At 46.2% G+C, this 20682-nt stretch overlaps 1 protein-coding gene across 5 annotated transcripts in view; it reads right to left on the bottom strand.

Moving 5' to 3' along the window:
• LOC137384237 (myosin-16) overlaps positions 1 to 20682 on the bottom strand; it is a 246035-nt gene that overhangs the window by 19968 nt on the left and 205385 nt on the right. For all 5 annotated transcript variants that reach the window (XM_068057952.1, XM_068057953.1, XM_068057955.1 and 2 more), the window contains 3 exons: positions 8348 to 8451; positions 5928 to 6120; positions 57 to 260 (listed from right to left, as the gene is read on the bottom strand). In XM_068057952.1, coding sequence (XP_067914053.1) covers positions 57 to 260; positions 5928 to 6120; positions 8348 to 8451 — 501 coding nt within the window. The remainder of the gene's footprint in view (positions 1 to 56; positions 261 to 5927; positions 6121 to 8347; positions 8452 to 20682) is intronic.

Raw genomic sequence — 20682 nt, 5'->3', positions numbered from 1 at the left:
ATCCTCCGCAACCAGCTCCTCAGGCCCAATCCCCATCCTTGACCAGCTCTCCTCACCTGTGTGTTAATCTCATTGTATTTATCAGTCATTTCCATCAGCTCTTGCTCCAGGATCTTGCGTGCGCGGTCGGTCATGTCCAGCGCACTGCGGGTTTCTTCCAGCTCGGTGGACAGAACGCTGCAGCGCCGTTCCACCAGGTTGGACTGCTCGCGAAGTTCTTCATGCTGCCGAGCGTCGTCCTCTAGCTGAGACTGCATTTCCTGGGTAACAGAGTAAAGCCTGCTCAGCACCACCATTCACCTCAAAGAAGCTACTACAATACCGATAGGCTGTCAAAGGGTTAAAGAAATGAAAGACCTTGCATTTCATTAGTGCCGTTTAGCACCACAGGACATCCCAAAGCGCTTTACAGCCAATGAAGTAAATTTTTGTAGTGTGGTCACTCGTAATGTAGGAAACGCGGCAACCAATTTGCGGACAGCTAGCTCCTGCAAACATCATTTAACTAAACGTCCAGATTATCTGTTTTTAAGTACTGAAGGAGAGATAAATATTGGCCAGAACACTGCGGAGAACTCCCCCAACCTTCTTTGAAATAGTGGCATGAGATGAGTCACATTGGGAGATGGAAATGAACCTTTGACCTTTGAGTGAGGAAATGCAGCTTTCAGAGTCCATTACTGTTGATTGGAGATGGACTGAAATCCAGCAGATACTCATGGCTGGTAGGTGCACACTCCCTCCTCATTGTATGATCCCATGACTGGCTGCCCTATCGGCTGGTTAGATGGATACGGCACATCAGAGCCTCTCACACTGTTAATCAACCTGAGAATTCCTCCACTACTTCACACTATTCTCTAAGGGATGAATGAGCAGATATGATGCCAACAACGTCATGAGATCTTTTTGTTTTACACTTTGCAACCAGTTCTATTACCACTCATCTGGCCCTAGACAGCAACAATGAGCTCAAATTACATTGCAGTAAAACTGTGGAGATCCACAGGTATGCACTAAAGAAATAACACCGTTATTGAGAATGGAAGGACGGGGGCTCTCTGCCAGAGGAAGGACACAAAGCACAGGGCATTCTTGTGCTGGGCACTCACTTTTCAAGGGACTGTTATATCTCAATCGGAGAGCCAACAGCACCATCTAGTGCATGTATAAGTGAAGATGATGAGTCGAGAAGAGATGATTTCATTTCTCGGAGATGGGCTGTTTGGCAGAGAGGAGGAACTGGGGAGGATGTTTACAGTCTTTGTGTACTCGCTAAACCTACTTCAGCTCTTGAGAAGCTGGTATTGATCATAATTGCAAGGCTGTTTTCTCTACGAACCTCTCCTCGGCTGAAGGACGCCTTTATTTTCCTGGGTGTCAGCTGCCCTCTGATACATATCCCAAATGGCCATTCCTCATGTGCAAATCCAGACAGAACAGTCAACTGGTTATTCAACTGTGAGAAGCATCACAGCCCAGCCCACTCTGGCCCACGCATAAGCACATTCCAAAAGGGGGCTGGTGGATTTCGACTTTACCTCCTTTCACTAACAATGCAGGGGTCAATTTGAGCAAAACCCACCATCAATCTGGCTTAGATCAGCCAGCTGACTAGGGATTGAAGCTCGGCGATTCTTGGTCTGGCTCGAAACCACAATCCACTGAGCTACTGGAGAGAGCCACACGAGGCAGACGCGATCGCCCTCCCCTGGTTACACCCAAGTAATGCATCACCTATGCTTCATATACTGGCGTGTCTACTGCCTGGGAATTGTCGCTCTTTCCAGATTGAAGCAATGCAGAACAAAGTCTATTGTGAATTAAACAAGAATTTTAAACTGATTAATGTTTTAGGAAGAGTGCTGATTTATGCTCCATTTAGAGAAATGAGTGTTCCGGGGAATCCGTGTCCAAGTTTGTTTGCACTCTTGTCTCTCTGAGTCAGAAAGTGGTTGGGTTCAAGCCCATTCCAGGACTTGAGCACATAATCTAGACTGATACTTGCGTGGAGTACTGAGTGAGTGCTGCACTGCCCGAGGAATCATGTGAAACTGATGGGGAGTGGGGAGCTCTAAATGATCCTATAACACCGGCTGAAGAACAGGGAATTCTCCCACTGTCTTTACACAATCCAGCCCTCAAGCATCCAGTGGCATGAAATCCCTTATTGTATTCTGCGGAAATCTTGCTAATATTCTATGGTTGATTATTGTTAGTTAGAAATTTTGACTTGCATTTATTTAGTGCTTTATCACATCTCTCAGAAACCGCTCAGAACACTTTGCATCTAATAAACTACTTTGAAGTGCAGCACTCGTCCTTGTGCAGCCAATGTATTTACACATGTGCTGTAAACAAAGACAAAGGAAGCAATCTCTGCCCCCCCAAGACCCAATCAGGGCCCTCTTCAACCTCGGGCTTTCCTGGGACTGTTCCCCAAGGGTCCCCAGCTGCAGCCTTCTGTTGCTGGTGTTCCCACTTGCCCACTGGCCAGGCTGTCCATTTGCTGGCTGCTGGGCAGGAAACAGAGCTAAACATGTTAACGAGGTCCTGCCATTAGGAATAGCCGGACATCCATGTGGGTTATTCTGCCATTTTTGGCCTCACCCTCCCTGTAAATATCGAGACCACTGTCTCTGGAGGTGTTAAAGGGGAAGGAAGTTTCCAGTGATTGTGTTTTCTGCTAGAAGCACTCCTCACAGCTCTGTCTAGAAAAATAATGGAACATGTATTTATTAATAATAAAGAACTTGCATTTATATAGTACCTTTCACAACTTCAGGGAGTCACAAAGCACTTTACAGCCAATGAAGTACTTTCGAAGTGCAGTTCCTGTTGAATTCATAGAATCATAGATTCACAGAACGGTGACAGCACAGAAGAAGGCCATTTGGCCCGTCGTGTCTGGGCCGGCTCTCTGCAAGAACCTAGTCCCATTCTCCTGCCTTTTCTCCATAGCCCTGCAAATATTTTCTCTTCAGATAATTATCCAGTTCTCTTTTGAAAGCCTTAGTTGAATCTGCATCCATCACACTCTCAGGCAGTGCATTCCAGATCCTAACCACTTGCTGCATAAGAAGTTTTTCCTCATGTCACTGATACTTCCTTTACCAATTACCTAAAATCTGTGTCCTCGGGTTCGGGATCCTTCTGCTAATGGGAACAGTTTCTCCCTATCTACTCTCTCTAGACCCCTCATGATTTTGAACACCGCTATCAAATCCCCTCTTAATCGTCACTTCTCCAAGAACAGCCCCAACTTCTTCAACCTATCCTAATATACAAAATACAGCAGTTAATCTGCGCACAAACAGCAATGTGATAAATTATCAGATCATCTGTTATAGATGTTTGTTGAGGGATAAATGTTGGTCAGAATACTGGGGGCAGCTCACCTGCTCTTCTTCAAATAGTGCCATGGTATGTTCTACATCCACCTGACAGAGCAAATGGGGCCTCAGTTTAAAGTCTCATCTGAAAGATGACACCTCCAACAGTGCAGCACTCCCTCAGCACTGAAGTGTCAGCCTAGATTTTGCACTCTAGTCTCTGGAGTGGGACTTGAACCCACAAGCGTCTGACTTAGAGGCAAGGCAGCTACCATAAACTACAGCTAACTTATGACCCTTCATACAATGTAATGGAGAGCTGAGCTCTCCATTCTCTGATGCAAGTTAAGATAAGCCACTTAATCACTCAGCCTGGGACCCAGTATGGAATTGTTCAACTATGGGAATAACATATAATCCAGGTGGGATTTGCTACATATTTAATCAACAGGGCTGGAAAGTACTTTGAATAGAAAGTATTACAATAAATTTGAGGCCCATGTAACAACTGCTGGTTTCGATGCATCAATGGTTCCCAGCGCACCACTTTTTCAAAAAGAAATGAACCCAATTGAGAGGAAGCTACAAATATAATGTGGCTGAAATATGATAAAGACTCCTGCAATGGCAAGTTGGTACACAGATGAAGAATTGTCCAAACAGGTAGAGATAAAACAGAAACATATCACTTCCTTGGCTTCGAGCAGCAGAGAAAATTAAAATGTGGGTGGCATTTTGTTTCGACATCCAACATTGTGTGCCGCAGATTAGCAAGGCAGGAACTTGTGTCCATGATTTCAAACACACCAACACCGTGAATCTGACCTGCATCAGAAACAGGCTTTGAGCAGCGGTCAAGCACCAACCCACAGATAACAGCCGGGCTGGCTTTGTTCCTTTAGTGGCTGGTTTCAGACTGCCTGTGAGTAGGTTCATCATTAACTCAGCCTCACAGCTGGATTTTGGGAAGGTCTCATTAAAAAAAATAAACCAGGATGGGGAGAAATTACAATAAAAATGAGTCACTGGACACCAAAGCATGGAAAAATATTCAAGCCATGTAGAGAATGGCCAAGATTGCTAGGATTAAAGGACTGAATTATGAGGACAGACTGGAGAAGATGGGTGTTTAATTTTGAAAGGATGAGGAACTTACAGATATTAAACAACATAGTCTCACATTACCACAGTGACCAAACTTCAAAAGTACTCTATTAGCTGTAAAGCACTTAGGATGTACTGAGGTTGTGAAAGATGTCATATAAGTGCAGGTTTTATCTTTCTTTCTAGATAAGGTTAACCTAGAGCACTACTTCACTGGAATGTGTCAAAACTAGAACAGAGGGCATTGGTTAAAAATGGTGAAAGGAAAGTTTAGGGCAGATGTCAGACATGTTCTTTGCGTGTTGAGTCATCAACGTTTGGAATGGGTTTATAATGAGGGTGGCCAGCACCACTGAAACAGATTATCTGGTCAGTATCTCGCTTCTGTTTATGGCAGCTTGCTGTGCACAGGTTGGCTGCCACGTTTCCTGCATTACAACAGTGACAACACTTCAAAAGTACTTCACTGGCTGCAAAATGCTTTGGGATGTCCTCAGGTTGTGAAAGGTGCTATATAAATGAACATCCTTTCTCTGGTGTATATGAAAACCTGCAATTCACTCGTACATGGTAATGTTCATTTTTTTAAAGTTCCGAATGGATGCGTTAACATTTGTGCCACACAAAGTGCCAGGCAATGACCATGTCAAACAAGATAGAATCTAACCATCTCCCTTGATGTTCAATGGCAGTACCATCGCTGTATCCCGCACTATCAACATCCTGGTGGTTACCATTGGCCAGAAACTGAACTGGAGTAGCCACATAAATACTGCGGCTACAAGCGCAGGTCAGAGGCTGGGAATCCTGCGGTGAGTAACTCACCTCCTGACTCCCCAAAGCCTGTCCACCATCTACAAGGCACAAGTCAGGAGTGTGATGGAATACTCTCCACTTGCCTGGATGGATGCAGCTCCAATAACACTCAAGAAGCTCGACACCATCCAGCCATAGCAGCCCGCTTGATTGGCACCCCATCCACCGCCTTCAACATTCACTCCCTTCACCACCGACGCACAGTGGCAGCAGTGTGTACCATCTACAAGATGCACTGCAGCAACGCGCCAAGGCTCCTTCAACAGCACCTTCCAAACCCTCGACCTCTACCACCTAGATGGACAAGGACAGCAGATGCATGGGAACACCACCACCTGCAAGTTCCCCTCCAAGCCACACACCATCCTGACTTGTAACTATATCACTGTCCCTTCACAGTCACTGGGTCAAAATCCTGGAACTCCCTTCCTAGCAGCATTGTGAGTGTACCTACCTCACATGGACTGCAGCGGTTCAAGCTTTCTCAAGGGCAATTAGGGATGGGCAGTAAATGCTGGCCTAGCCAGCGATGCTCACATCCCACAAATGAATAAAAAAAAGTTAAGATGGACCAAATAGCCTCACTCATTGATGTTGTTGTCTGTGCTGTATTATAAACTACCCTCATCAAATAGTGGTCTCTGTTACTCCTGCAGCTTCTAGCTCTTGCCTCACCTTTGTTTGTTGTTGCATCTTCTTCAGTAGCTTCACCAGCTCGCTGTTGTTCTTGTTCCCCTGGTCCAGCTGGATCTCCAGCTCATTCAGGTCACTCTCCAGCTTCTTCTTTATCCGCAGCGCCTCCGCGCGACCTTTCACCTCCGCATCATGACTGGCCTGCAACGAATCCAGAGTTCGCTGATGGTTTTTCCTTAAAAGGTAAAACATGGTCCCGTCATTGGAAAGTTCTGAGGCAACTGCAAGATCCTTTCAAGCAGCAACACAAAGAGCAGAAAATGGCTACTCTTTTTCCCAGATAACAAAGACGGTACTGAATGTCAAATAGCGAGTTTAATTAATAAACCTCTCGAAAATGTCCAACATAATAATTATCTGGCCCACCTCTCACATCTGTAATCTTGAGCTCACACAAAACTCCATTGCCCATGCCCTAAATTAAACCAAATCCCCTTCACTCATCACCCCTGTATTCACTGATCTACACTCGTGCCCAGTCTGGCAACACCTCGATTTTAAAATTCTCATCCTTGTTTTCAAATCCCTCCACAGTCTTGCTCCTCCGTATCTCCAGCCTTACAACTCTCTGAGATATCTGCACTCCTCTAATTATGGCCTCTTGCTCAACCCCGATTTTAATCGTTCCATCATTGGCGGCCGTGCCTTCAGCTGTGGAGGCTCCAAGCTTTGGAATTCCCTTCCTAGACCTTTCTACCTCTCTCCTCCTTTAAGATACCCTTAAAACCTACCTCTTTGACCAAGCTTTTGCGCCATCTTTCCTAATATCTTCTTCTGCAGTTCGGTGTCAAATTTTGCTTGATAATGCTCCTGTGAAACATTTTGGGACGTTTTATTAGGTTAAAAGCGCTAGATAAAATAAAAATTGTTGCTGGTATTGCTCAAATTCTCTTCTAACTTATTCTTTCTCAGGGAGGGAAAATTGCAGTGTTGCTTCCTTCCTTTTGAATTCCCTTCCTCATGCAATCGAAAGATTTTAAAAGCCTATTCTTGATGTCATCCAACTACCATTCCCTGATTTTCCTCCTCTTCTCCGCTAATCTTCTGAACCTTGGCTTTGCCCTGCCCTGTGGCTTCTCAACAATAAATGGATCTTTCCCACCCTAATTCATGACCCAGAGGCAGCCACCAAAGAAAGGAGCAGCATCCAGACAGTCCTTTGATATTGTTTGAGAGGATAACTGTAAAGAATAAAGTGCAAGTTTCACACTTACCGCAGGAGGGAGCAGATTTCCGACAGAGGTTATGGAAGATAGAAGAGAAGGAGAGAAACGTGAGCAAAGGCTCGAAATAGGTATTTCATCGGTAATGAGCAGTAGAGGTTAATTCATTTTGGAAGAGTCAGTAATCACAGTAAGTTATAGCTTTATACAACTTGGAGAGTGAAACATTAATCTGAGAAAACACACATATATCTGTTTCTTTTATTAACACTGTCCACCATACAGTCTCCCACTGTACAAAACTCCCTGCAGTGTAGAGGTGTGCCACACAGGCCAGGAAAGGCCCTGTGTTTGATCCCTGAACCATGTTGGTTTAGCTGATCTGTTCGGTGGTAGGGTTACTAGAATTTAGCTCAGCCTTCTTGGGCCACGAACAAGGGAATTAGCCAGTGTCCCCCCTCCAATTGTGTCCGTAACCCCCTGCTCGGAAATAAGCAGGTGAGAACAGGACCAGACTCAGCTGCGATGCCCCACAAAGGTGAACAGCCTGCCGGCATTCACGTTGGAGTTCACACATGAAAAGTAGCCGGTTGGGCAAGAGGGCCACTGACACCTGTGTGATCCTGTACCACGGCAGGAGTCAGCATCTTCAGGAGGGTGGGAATGGGGATGAGGGAGGGAAGCAGAGAAAATTTTACGAAAAACCTGACCTCACCCTGATAGAGAATTTTCCACTTTTAATTCCATCTAAATCAATTTACAGCTTACGATTTAGAAATAAGAAAAAAAAAAAATTTGATGTTAACCGAGAGACAAAGCAATGATTTAAATGCTCAATCCACCATTGGGAGATGAGTTTGACATTAACAGTTAAAAGGAGAGATTGACAAAGCATTTCATTCACTGAGCAGTCAGCAGAACATAATCCTTCACAACTGCCAAAAACACAGCAAAATTAATCAAAAACCAGAGGAGAAAACCTGTGGGCTGTTATACTGGTGATCAGAATGGGAGGGCTGGACCTATTGGAGCATCAGGGGACCATAGGAGGTCACCTACTTACCATGGGACAGACAGGTGCTCCTCCAGGAACGACCCACTGTGGCATGAAACTGGTTGTTTTGCTGCTAAAAGGCAGCAGCAAAGGGTCCTGCTAGCTCAGTCTGGGCTGAATTGAACTTAGTGCACCACACAATCCCCCAACACCGATTAAATACTGCAGTAAAATTATGAGATTACTGTGTTGCCTCAAACTCCTCTTCCTTCTCCTGGATTCTGCGGTCAATCTCTGCCTTCACCTGGGTCAGCTCGAGTTGCAGTCGAACCACCTTACTCTCTTCAGCCTGAAACCAGGGAACAGCAGTCAGCCAAATAAATAACAGTCCACAGTGAGAAACTGGCCAAAGCGGTTCAGGGCATGGAACCGTAATACTCAGAAAAACATCCCTGTAAATGTACCATAATATTCAGAAAACCACGTCCTGTCAATATACCGTAATACTCAGAAAACCACGACCTGAAAATGTGACATAATACTCCCAAAAACGCAGCCTGTAAATGTACCATAATAATCAGAAAAACAACCTCTGTATTTGTACTGCAATACTCAGAAAAGCAGTCTTTGTAAATAGAGTCATAGAGTCATTTATGGTACAGGAGGAGGCCATTCGGCCCATCGAGTCCATGCCAGCTCTCTGTGGAGCAATCCAGTCAGTCCTATTCCCCCACTCTATCTCCGTAGCCCTGTAAGTTTATTTCCTTCAAGTGGCCATCCAATTTTCTTTTGAAATGATTGATTGTCACTCCTTCTACTACCCTTCTAGGCATCGAGTTCCAGGTCATTTCCACTCGCTGTATAAAAAAGTTCTTCCTCACATTCCCCCTGCATCTCTTGCCCAAAGTTTTAAATCTGTAACTCCTAAACCTTGTACCATCAGCTAATAGGAACAGTTTATCTTTGTCTACCTAATGCAAACCTGTCATAATCTTGTACACCTCTGTCAAATCTCCTCTCAATCTCCTTGGCTACAAGGCGAACATCCTCAGCTTCTCTAACCGCACCTTGTAGCTAAAACCCCTCATCCCTGGAACTATTCTGATCAATCTCCTCTGCACCTTCGAGGACCTTCACATCCTTCCTAAAGTGTGGTGACCAATACTGGATGCAATGCTCTAGTTGTGGCCTAACCAGAGCTTTATAAAGGTTCAGCATAACCTCCCTGCTTTTGTACTCAATGCTTCTATTTATGAAGCCCAAGATTCCATATGCTTTGCTAACAACTCTCTTAATATGTCCTGCATCCTTCAAAGATCTATGCACATGCACCCTCCGGTCCTTCTGTCCCTGCACATTCTTTCGCACTGTACCATCAAGTCTATATGGCCTTTCCCCATCCCTTCTGCCAAAATGCATCACCTACTCAGAGAAAACACTCCCTGTAAATTTGCCATAAGGCAGAAAAACAAACTCAGTACTTGTACTGTAATACTCAAAAAAAGTACCTGCAATTGTACCGTAATACTCAGAAAAATAGTACCTGCAATTGTACCGTAATATTGGGTCACAACATCCCTTGAACATGTACAAAATGTCACCATAATAATCTGAGACAACAGTCCCTGCACTTGTACCAAAATGTAATTTTGCTTTTGCAAACTTGAAATTATGCTATCGGATATGATCATATAAATGTGTATTCAGATGAAATTTCTCCACCTATTGTTTCAATGCAGACATTAACCTAATGGATCTGAAGACAGGGAAGAGGTGGTTTTACTCTGCATCTGACAGCACTACCTGATCTGGAAGTACCTAGTGCTAACCCATGATCTTCTGCTATGGATACAGCCGATATCTGAATGATTAGAAATGGGTTTCACACTGAAATGATTAGAAGTTTGATAATTTTGCATCCAATTTTCTGAATTCAGCTCAATATCATAAATACACATAGCTCTAGGTGCAGATTTGGAGGATAACTAGCAGTGGCAGCGGCAAACTGCGTGTAGGTAAGTTTAAAGGGATGTGGTCAATTAAAGGGGAGTGCTGTTGCTGAGAGATAAAATATCTGAAAATCTTTGAAAGGCTTTAAAAAAAAACATTTCAACCTATTGCCAAGGCCCAAGAGGGAGAGAACTCAGAGATGACAGTCAAATATAAAGGGAAACAGAAAGACAAGATTTGGATTTCAATTTGCAGTAGTTTACCACCTGATCCCTTGCTTTTTTTCCCAAAAATAATACTTTATTCTTAAAAATCTGTAAAAAAAAATACATTACCAAACAGTTCAAAACAGCACCAAGTTGACATTCCAAAAAGTGCAAAGGAAATCAGTTTTCTTCAAGTAAATTGCCTCACAACCCTTCCATTCTATTTTGTATGCCATGTAAATTTTACAGCAAACCCATATTTGGTGTATACAGCCCAAGGGATTTCCCATGGGTCCAGCCCCTCAGTTCACTATGGTGGGAGGACCTTACACAGTAGTCTTTCCCCATTAAGCCTTTGCAGCGGCTGCCCCAAGCTTTTGTGCGTCCCTCAGCACGTAGTCCTGGACCTTGGAATGTGCCAGTCTGCAACACTCGGTCGTGGACAACTCTTTGTGCTGGAAGACCAGCAAGTTCCGGGCAGACCAAAGAGCGTCTTTCACTGCATTGATGGTCCTCCAGCAGCAGTTGATGTTTATCTTGCTGTGCGTCCCTGGGAACAGCCTGTAGAGCACAGACTCCTGTGTTACGAGCTGCTTGGGATGAACCTTGACGGCACACTGGCGCAGTGGTTAGCACCACAGCCTCACAGCTCCAGCGACCCGGGTTCAATTCTGGGTACTACCTGTGTGGAGTTTGCAAGTTCTCCCTGTGTCTGCGTGGGTTTCCTCCGGGTGCTCCGGTTTCCTCCCACATGCCAAAGACTTGCTGGTTGATAGGTTAATTGGACATTATAAATTGCCCCTAGTATAGGTAGGTGGTAGGGAAATATATAGGGACAGGTGGGGATGTGGTAGGAATGTGGAATTAGTGTAGGATTAGTATAAATGGGTGGTTGATGGTCGGCACAGACTCGGTGGGCCGAAGGGCCTGTTTCAGTGCTGTATCTCTAAAACTAAAAACTAAAACTAAAAACCACTGCATCTCTTTCCATACCTGCTTTGCAAAGACACATTCCAGAAGGAGGTGGGCAACTGTCTCTTCCCCACCATAGCCATCTCAAGGGCAGCGTGTGGAGGGGGTGAGACTCTGGGCATTGCAGGAAGGATCTGACGGGGACAGCACTTCTCACCACCAGCCAAGCTACGTCTTGGTGCTTGTTTGAAAGTTCTGGTGAAGAGGCATTCCGCCAAATGACTTTGGCAGTCTGCTCGGGGAACCGTCCGACAGTATCCACAATCTCCTTTTCCCGTACGGCCTTGAGGACATTCCATGCAGACCACTGCCTGATGGATTGGTATTCAAAGGTGTTTTTCCACAGAAGCTTTTCCAGGAAGGATAGATGGTACGGCACGGTCCAACTGGATGGAGTGTTCCGCGGCAATGTGACCAGGCCCATCCTTCACCACACAGGGGACAGATAGAACCTCAGCACTTGGTGTTTGCGTTCTGGGGTTTTATGCACAGCTCGATGCAGCCGCACACGAAGGTGGACATCAGGATGAGGGCGATGTTGGGTACATTTTTCCCGCTCTTATCCAGAGGTTTGAACATCGTGTCCCTCCGGACCCGGTCCATTTTGCATCTCCAGATAAAGCGGAAAATGGCTTGGGTGACCGCCATGGCACAGGAGTGGGGTATGGGCCAGATCTGCGCCACATACAGCAACAACGTGAGCGCCTCGCACCTGATGACCAGGTTCTTACCCACAATGGAGAGAGAACGCTGCTCCCATATGCTCAGTTTGTGGTCTACCCTGGCTACTCATTCCTTCCAGGTTTTGGCGCACGCCCCGGCCCTTCCGAACCATATCCCCAGCACCTTCAGGTAGTCTGACCTGACGGTGAAGGGGAGAAAGGATCTGTCGGCCCAGTTCCTAAAGAACATGGCCTCACTCTTGCCGTGGTTAACTTTGGCTCCCGAGGCCAGTTCGAACTGGTCGCAGATGCTCATCAGTCTGCGCACAGACAGCGGATCCGAGCAGAAGACGGCGACGTCATCCATGTACAGGGAGGTTTTGACCTGAGTGTCTCCGCTGCCTGGGGTTGTTACCCCTCTTATGCCTGCATCCTTCCTAATGGACTCAGCAAAACGTTCGATACAGCAAACAAACAAGGGAGAGAGGACAGCTCTGTCTGACTCCAGATTGGATCGGGAAACTTTCTGATTCCCACCCATTGATTGAGACTGCACTACTGATGTTTGTGTAGATGAGTTCGATCCAATTGCAGATTCCCTCCCCAAACCCCATTTTGGAAAGCACGTCCATCATGTAGGTGTGCGATATCCTGTCAAAAGCCTTCTCCTAGTCCAGGCTGATGAGGCTGGCGTCCACCCTCCTGTCCCGTACATAGGCGATCGTATCCCTGATTGGCACGAGATCAGAGATCTTCCTGCCAGGTACAGTACAGGTCTGGTCAGGGTGAATCACCAACTCCAGAGCAGACTTGACTCGACTGGTGATGACTTTGGACAGAATCTTGTGGTTAACATTAAGCAGTGAGATGGGCCGTCAATTTCTGATTTCTGCCCTCTCCCCCTTCCGCTTGTAGATGTGGGTGATGATGCCTTTCCTCATGGATTCTGACATGCCGCCGGCCAGGAGAATACTCTCGTATACTTCCAGTAGGTCTGGGCCGATCCAGTCCCAAAGAGCTGAACACAACTCAACCGGTAAGCCGTCGCTTCCAGGAGTTTTACTCGTCTCGAAGGACCTGACCGCGTTTGTCAGCTCGTCCAGAGTTAGCGGTTTGTCCAGTCTCTCCCTCATGCTGTCATCTAAGACCTCCATGATAAATGACAGGAAGGACTGGAAGGTCGTGCTATCCTTGGGTTTTGTCGGGCTGTGAAGACATTACCGAGCCGTCCTCTTCCTTCAGGCTGCTGATCACAGAGCTATCTCTGTGTACCTTTTGGAAGAAGAAACACGAGCACGTCTCATCCTGCTCAACGGAGCGGACTCTGGACCGGAAGATGATCTTGGAAGCTTCCGTGGCAAATAGCAAGGCCCGTTGGCTCTTCACCTCTTGGAGATCCTCCTTGACCTTGACCCCCATCGACTGCAGCCAGAGCAGATTTTGCATTCTTTTCTGGAGTCAGGACATTTCCCTCTGTCTCTCTCTCGCCCTCTGACCACCTTTGGAGATAACAAATCTCTTGATGTTCTCCTTGATTGCTTCCCACCAGTGAACTGGAGACACAAAGATAGGTTTCACGGTCCTCCAACCTTTGTAACCCCTTTTGCGCTCCTCAACGTTCTCTGGGGTTAGCAGTGTAGCATTGAGCTTCCATGTCCCCCTGCCAACCCACTGGTCATTCTGTAAGTGACAGCCAGTAAGAGGCAATGGTCAGAGAAGAACACCGGCTTGACGTCAGTGGATCTAACTGTGAATGCACCGGACACAAACAGGAAGTCAATCCTGGAATGGGCAGACCCGTCCGATCTTGACCAGGTGTATCTACGCTGTGCTCCATCTGCAGGTTTGCAGAAGACATCGTGCAACTTGGCATTTTTACTGTTTCCATTAGGAATCTGGACATAGTGTCCAGTTTGCTGTCGTCACTGCCGATCGTCCAGCTGCATCAATGATACAGTTGAAATCACCGCCTAGGATGACCGGCCTGGACGTCGCCAGTGTGAGCTGCTGGAAGATGGTCAGCCGCTCGCTGCATTGAACCGGGGCGTACACATTGATCAGCCAGAGTGGAGCATTGTTGTACATTACATCTGCTACGAGCAGGCAACCGCCCACCTTCTTAACTTCGGAGATGGTAAAGTTGCCTCCCCGCAGCAGAATACCCAGGCCAGAGGAACGGGAATAATCACCCCCTGACCAGATCGATGGCCCGTGGGACCACCATCGCGACCATTGCCTGTAGGTGCTGCAGTGCGGTATTCCACACTCCTGCAGAAACAGCATGTCGGCTTTGACCTTGGCGAGGTAGTCCAAGGTCGAAACACATGGCGTAGTGGATTTAACGCTAAGCATGTTAATCGAAGCAATCTTTATACCCATTGTAAAGTTGGGTGTTGCTTCCCACACCAGTTGTCCTTGCTAGTCCCAGTCCTTGGGTATGTTCCTGTATACCCATAGTGTACACAAGTTGTTTCACATTCGTTGGGCTCAGAAACCCCTCCTGGTAACTCATGGGGTGTTTGTTCCGCTGGGGTGACATCGGGGGTGGGGGGGGGGGGTCTTGTAGGCAGCAAGACTTGGGCTGTCCTCTGCTGATGGTGTCTTTCCCCTCTGTTCCTCCTCGAAGACATCACTGCTCCCGGCTTCCCGGAGCTGGAGTGCGCCAGACGCTTCGTTGCTCTCGGTGTCCCGAAGCTGGGGTGCACTGGGCATCTCGCTGGGTTCGGCGCTCTGGGTTTGGGGCGCGCTGGGCCCATCACAGCTTCCAGTGCGCCGGAGCTGGGGGGGCCCTCTCTTTCAGCTCCTTTGAATTCTGCCGCTTATTTTGCAGGTGCCGTCGTTCCGGCCCTTCCTCGTCCAGTGAGGAGGAGCTGCCGTAGTCTGTCTCAGACGGTAGCCTCCTCTTGCCATTGGTTTGGGTGGTGGCCTGTTCCTTTTTTGGAGGTTTTTTCTTTGTGGTTTTCCTTTGTACCAGTTGCCACTGACTAGTTTGTCCATCTGCTGCCTCCTCCTCCATTGATTCTGTCTGTAGAGGAGGGGTTTCCGGGCACGGGGTAGGTGTTGGGTCGCTGGTTGCAGCTGCCTCCCCTTTCTTCTTCTCAGACTTTCCTCGCTGCGGAGGGAGTTGCTTGTCTCCTTCCTAGCACCAGACACATTCACCGTTCCTTCTCCCGTCCTTTTCTTGGACCTTTCCGCCTGAGCATAACTGAGGCAGTGTTTGGGGCAGGTTTTGTAGAGGTGGCCTGCCCCACTGCACAGGTTGCAGCATTTACTCTGCTTACAGTCCTTGGTCTGATGGCCTTCCTTCTTGCAGTTCTTGCAGACGGCTGTGCTGCAGTTATCTGCCATGTGACCAGATTTGCCACCGGTCCGACAAACTCTGGCTACCCTGCATAGACCAAGAAGCCTCGACTTCCCCCGGTCGTGAAGCTGGAGGGAGGATGGATGATGGCGCCGTTGGCATCAACCTTCAAGGTCACCTTGACCTGCCGCTTGCTGGTCCAAATCCCAAATGGGTCCTTGACATTAATGCTGCTGTCGACCACCTCGATGTAACTGGGGAGGAAGGTGAGTACATCCACGACAGGAACATGGGGGTTATAGAGGTGAATTGTCACCACCCAGTCACGTTGCGATATCAGTGTGAAGAGTGGCTCCACTGTGAGGATCGACAGCGGCGCCTGGTTTCCCTTCTCCTTGAACACCTCAGGAAATTGATGCATCCCGTCACGTTCTTGAAAGTCACATCAAAATATCCACTGCTGGGGAAGTCCTGCAGGCAGAAGATATCTGCAGCTTGGAATCCACAGCAATCAATAAAGATTTTCTTAACGAAGAAAGTACAGTCCACAGGTGCACCTCCTTCATTATCCTTCACCACCACCTGAACGGTGTTACGCACTCCCTGGCCTGAAGCTCGAGAATTGGTTGCAGCCATTTTACTCATCCTGGGAGAACAGCTTTCCAGATCATTGCTTTTCCCAGCCAGATAAGTTTGCCTGAAGGCTGCTGAAATGTAGATGGTGCTGCATGATATGGTCCTTCTTACGACCTTCTCTTGCCTGGCAACCGCAGATGCACATCACATATGGTGGTGTTAGTTGAAGCAGGAAGGATGACCAGACGACTAGGCAAATGCTCTGCTCTTCTTTAAATAGAGCCGTGGGATTTTTAACAACCACCAAAACCATTGGATAGGGATTCTCAGGTGAACAGTAAGGATTTCATGGCACTATTCAAATAAGAGCAGGTGAGTTCCCCCTGGTGTCCTGGCCAATATTTATCCCTCAGCCTACATTCCTAAGGAAATAAACCTGGTCATTATCACATTGCTGTGTGTGGGAGCTTGCTGTGCACAAATTGGCTGCTGCGTTTCCTACTTCAAAAGTACCTCACTGGCTTTATCACAGAATAACAAACACTAATTTTAATACTGTTGCACAGACACTTGATGAACTGAATTATTTAGCAGCACCCTGCTGAGATAACCAAAATTAAAATGAGCACAATTCTGCAATTCCTGAGGAATTAATATAATGAAGCCTAAAGCAGCTTCTTCCTATGTCTTCACATAATAGAGTGATGAGGAATGAAGTCTAGGGGGAGCTGATCATCTTAAATTCATCTTCTTATAATGTAACTATCCCAGCTATCAAGATTTAACAAGTCAAAATGTAATAAGATTATGGTAGGAAGTTAATTTAAAGAACAGCTGCTGTGAGCAGCTATAAATTAGGTTCTGTGCCTTTCTAACTGTGTGTCTCCAACTAAACATTCAGCGCACCAGGAGGAGGAAAGAGAATACTCTAGAAATTCAATGTAATGGAGCTGATGCTCTAAGAATTCTCCAAGAAAACACAAGTTGACTGAGAGCATTTTAGATTCAAAACTCGTCAAAATGTCATAAAACAGTCATATTTGCAATGAGATATGATGTGTATCTTTTTGAAAACTTTTATTCAATAGAAGTATGTGAACATAGCCATGTGCTAGACAACACAACATTTAGAACCTATGGGCTGGATTTTGAGGTCAGTAGCGAACCAACGTAGCCATCCATTACATTTATAATTGCCCACAGTTAGACTTTTGATGGGCTTTTGCACTGGAACTTGCTGTGATTAGAAAGCCATTTCAGCACCGCGCCCTCTACAGGGGATCTGGGATCTGTGTAAACAGGACAAGCAACTGTGTACCTCCCTAGCCAATCAGACTGAAACACTGTTAATGAGCAGCAGTGTCTGAATCAGGAAGTAGAAGTTTGAATATTGAATTCAATGCCAAATCAGACACAGAAAGAGAAATAAAGAGAGGGAAAGAAAGATGGGATTAAAAGAGAAAAGCAACAAAGTTGTAATTTTTAATTAAAAAAAAAATCTTCAACAATACTTAAAATCTGACGGAATGAGACTCCACACTTATAAACGTTGATTTTCAATGCCAGAGCGGTTGTTTGGAAGTAACTAAGACTTAGCACAACTTTAAAAATTTACTTACACTAGAATGGACAAACCCAAACATTTCCTGGCGTATGGGTATCTATCACTTATACACAGCAACTTCATGCTGTTCTATGTGTTTCAATGCCGAGTATCTTGGCGAGGTGACAGTATAGTAAAGCTTGTGGAGGAGCAGGACAAATCGGACAGCAGCGTCCTGATTTCCGCATTTAACTGTGCTGGAAGTTGTTGTCCAATTTATTCCTTGATTATGGTGAGTGCTGTTAGCCTCAATATTCCCACTAAGCTGCACACATGCACGCCTTTGCAGCAGCCTGGAAAGTACCGTGCAGGCCTGTTCTGTGTTAAATACTGCATGTGCAAATTTAAAGGTACTATGCATCGAAAAACTAGCTGCGCACAACAATGAAATTTTAAAGGGAACATTGGTTAGGTTCACCATTTTTACTGCAAATTCTGAGCCAATTTATCAGAACATTAAAGGAATACATAAAATATCAAAGAATATGCTGTACTGATAAAGATGGAGAAGAAACTGATAAGTAAAAATAAACTTATGGGACTAATCTTAATATTAATTGATGGTGCAAAATGGTCCATACTGAATTAGCCACCTGTAAAATGACAATATTCCTCTCCAAATCTGGCAATGGACGGGAAAATTGGGCTGGGTGAGAAATGAGTGGTCAATTCAATATTGCCCATTTTACACCAATGCCTAGGGTTAAGATTACCCCTATTAGCCCTACTCTCACAGTGAGTTATTTTAGAACGTAGTGGCTCTTGTTATGTAGGTAGATGCAGCAGCCAGTTTCTACAAAACAAGGTCAGACAAACAGCAGTCAGATAAACTGGCTGATAATCTGTTTTTAGTGCTGCTGGGTGAAAGATAAATGATGACCAGTTGACTGGGAAAACCTCAGCTCTTTGTCAAATTGAGCCATGGGATCGTTAAAACCCACCTAAAGCATTGGACAGGGCCTTAACTTAATATCTCATTCAAAAAACATCACCTCTAACAATGCAGCATTTCCTCAGTATGGAGAGTCAAGATAAGCTATGCACTCAAGCTGTGCTTTAGGGCTTGGATCTATAACCTTCCTACTTAAAGGTGAGAATTCTACCAACTCTAAGCTGATGCACACTAAAGCAAGATGATGACTTGGATCAGTGCAAGAGTTTGTAGCAGGGGTCAAAGACAATGCCTTCAGTCTTCCTTATGTTTAACTGGGGAACGTTGTGGCTCATCCAAGGCTGCATGCTGGACAAGCAGTTTGCCAACACAAAGGCAGTGAAGGGGGTCAAATGATGGTGCTGGAGAGGCAGAACTTGTTGCTTTCAATGTACATGTGGGACCTGACCCTATGTCTTTAGATGATGTCACCAAGGGGCAGGATGTAGATAAGGAAGGGGCAAGTCGGGGGACCAAGGATAGATCCTTGGGGGAATCCCTGAGTTAATGGTTTTGTGCTGGGAAGAGAGACCATTGCTGGAGATGCTCTGACTACAACTGGATAACTAAAAGGGAAATCAAGCAATGGTTGTCCCAGCTGGACAATGGAGGAGGAGCACTGCTGTGGCTAACTTCTGAAAGGCTGCAGAGATGACAAGGAGGAATAATGCACAGCAGTCACTGAGGATGTCATTTGTTGCTTGATTTGGACTGTTCTGTGCTGTGGTAGGAATGGAAATCTGGTTGGAGAGATTCAGGAGGAGGATGTGGGAAAGATAGGTACGGATTTGGGAGGTGTCAACACGTTCAAGGACTTTGAAGAGGGAAGTGCGGTTGGAGATGGGGCTGTAGTTTGCAAGGACAGAGGGGTCAAAGGCTGGTGGTTTTTTTTACGATGGGGTTATGATGACAATTTTGAAAGTGAGAGGGAACCATTTACAATGCCAGCTAGCACGGAACAAGGAAGGGATGTTGGGTGGTAAGCAATTTACTAGCAATGGTCTCAAGGGAGCAGGAGGTTGGCTCATGGACAAGATGAGCTTGGCATTAGGGGAGATAGGAGGGTTAAGGGCTTAGGCAGGGGGAAGTTTTGAGGGAGGCCTGGAAAAGGGAAAAAGGGAAGCAGCAAAGGGAGCTGAATGGATGCTGTCAATACTAGAGACAAATATGTCTATGAGCTCCTTGCATTTTTTGTTTTTGGGGGAATAGATGGTGGGGGCAGGAAAGAAAGCATTTAAGGAGCTGGTTTGTTGTGGGGAAAGCAGGGTGTTATTTTTGCTGCCCAGGATGATCTTGGAACAATGGACAATACTGGTTGAGGAGAATGAGGCCAGATAGCAATGTCTAGCCAGGACTGTTGAGGGATTGCTGAACTAGTTGTATGCCAGATACGCTCAAGTCTGTGCCCCTTGAACTTGAGGGAGTGAAAGTGGGGGTCATACCAAGTGAAGTGATTAGGATGGGAGGGGGGACATATTTTGCAAGGGACAAGGGCATCAAAGGTGGAGGTGACGGTGCGGTTCAGTAAATCAACAGCTGTAGAAGTATTGTGGGGTTGGAAGGGGGTAGGAGGATGTGGATTAATCTCACCAACCTCCTTCATGTCCCACTCACCCCATCACTACTACTTCCTTAGATTCTGGCAACAATTGCTGCCTTGCTCTTCATTCTCCTCCAGAATGACTGTTTACCGATGAACAAGGCCTTAGACATCAATAACATTAATGTCCCATCTCTTTTAAAAACCCCACTGTCTACTGCTGTTCCACCCTCAAGCTACACCCCAAGTTTCTCACCAAAATATCTTCCCTTCTTTCCTCTTTCAGCCTCTGCACTGAGTAACGCCCTCACTCTCTGTCACTTCAACCTCCATCTCAGCTCCCCTTGCCCGCACTGCTTTGAATTCATTTCCCTCTTGTCTTACCTAAACCTTTCTCTCCATATAAACTCCCACCTGCGCTCACAGCCACCTCACAACCTTGCCATCTCACACGGCCTCTCTACTCCCTTGGTCTTGATCACAGAAATATCCACCTTGTATCACTCACAACCCATATCCTCCTACTCCTCGAGGGTGCACTGGGTGTGAAGAATGAGGAGAATGGAGGATGGGTCAGATGGGGTTGCTACTCGTAAGGAGGTAGTGACATGTGCCTCGATGTACCCTTCAGGGAATGCAGAAAGAGGCACAGTGGGTAGCTGTGGACTTATCCAAGGTGAATTCAAGTTTTGGACAATGGCAGGAGAATAAGAAGGTAGAGGAGTAGTGGTGTGTTGGGAGAGGGATTCAGGAGCAAAGTGCTCAAGAAAGGTGAAATGAAAGTTCGCATGATTGGGTGACAGGAAAGGAAGAAACCAAGCGAGAAGGACTTGAGAAGG

This window comes from Heterodontus francisci, chromosome 26 (assembly GCF_036365525.1).
Source record: "Heterodontus francisci isolate sHetFra1 chromosome 26, sHetFra1.hap1, whole genome shotgun sequence".
NCBI classification, from domain to species: domain Eukaryota; kingdom Metazoa; phylum Chordata; class Chondrichthyes; order Heterodontiformes; family Heterodontidae; genus Heterodontus; species Heterodontus francisci.
The sequence above is the reverse complement of the archived record's forward strand: the minus strand, read 5'-3'. Positions and strand labels throughout refer to the sequence as shown.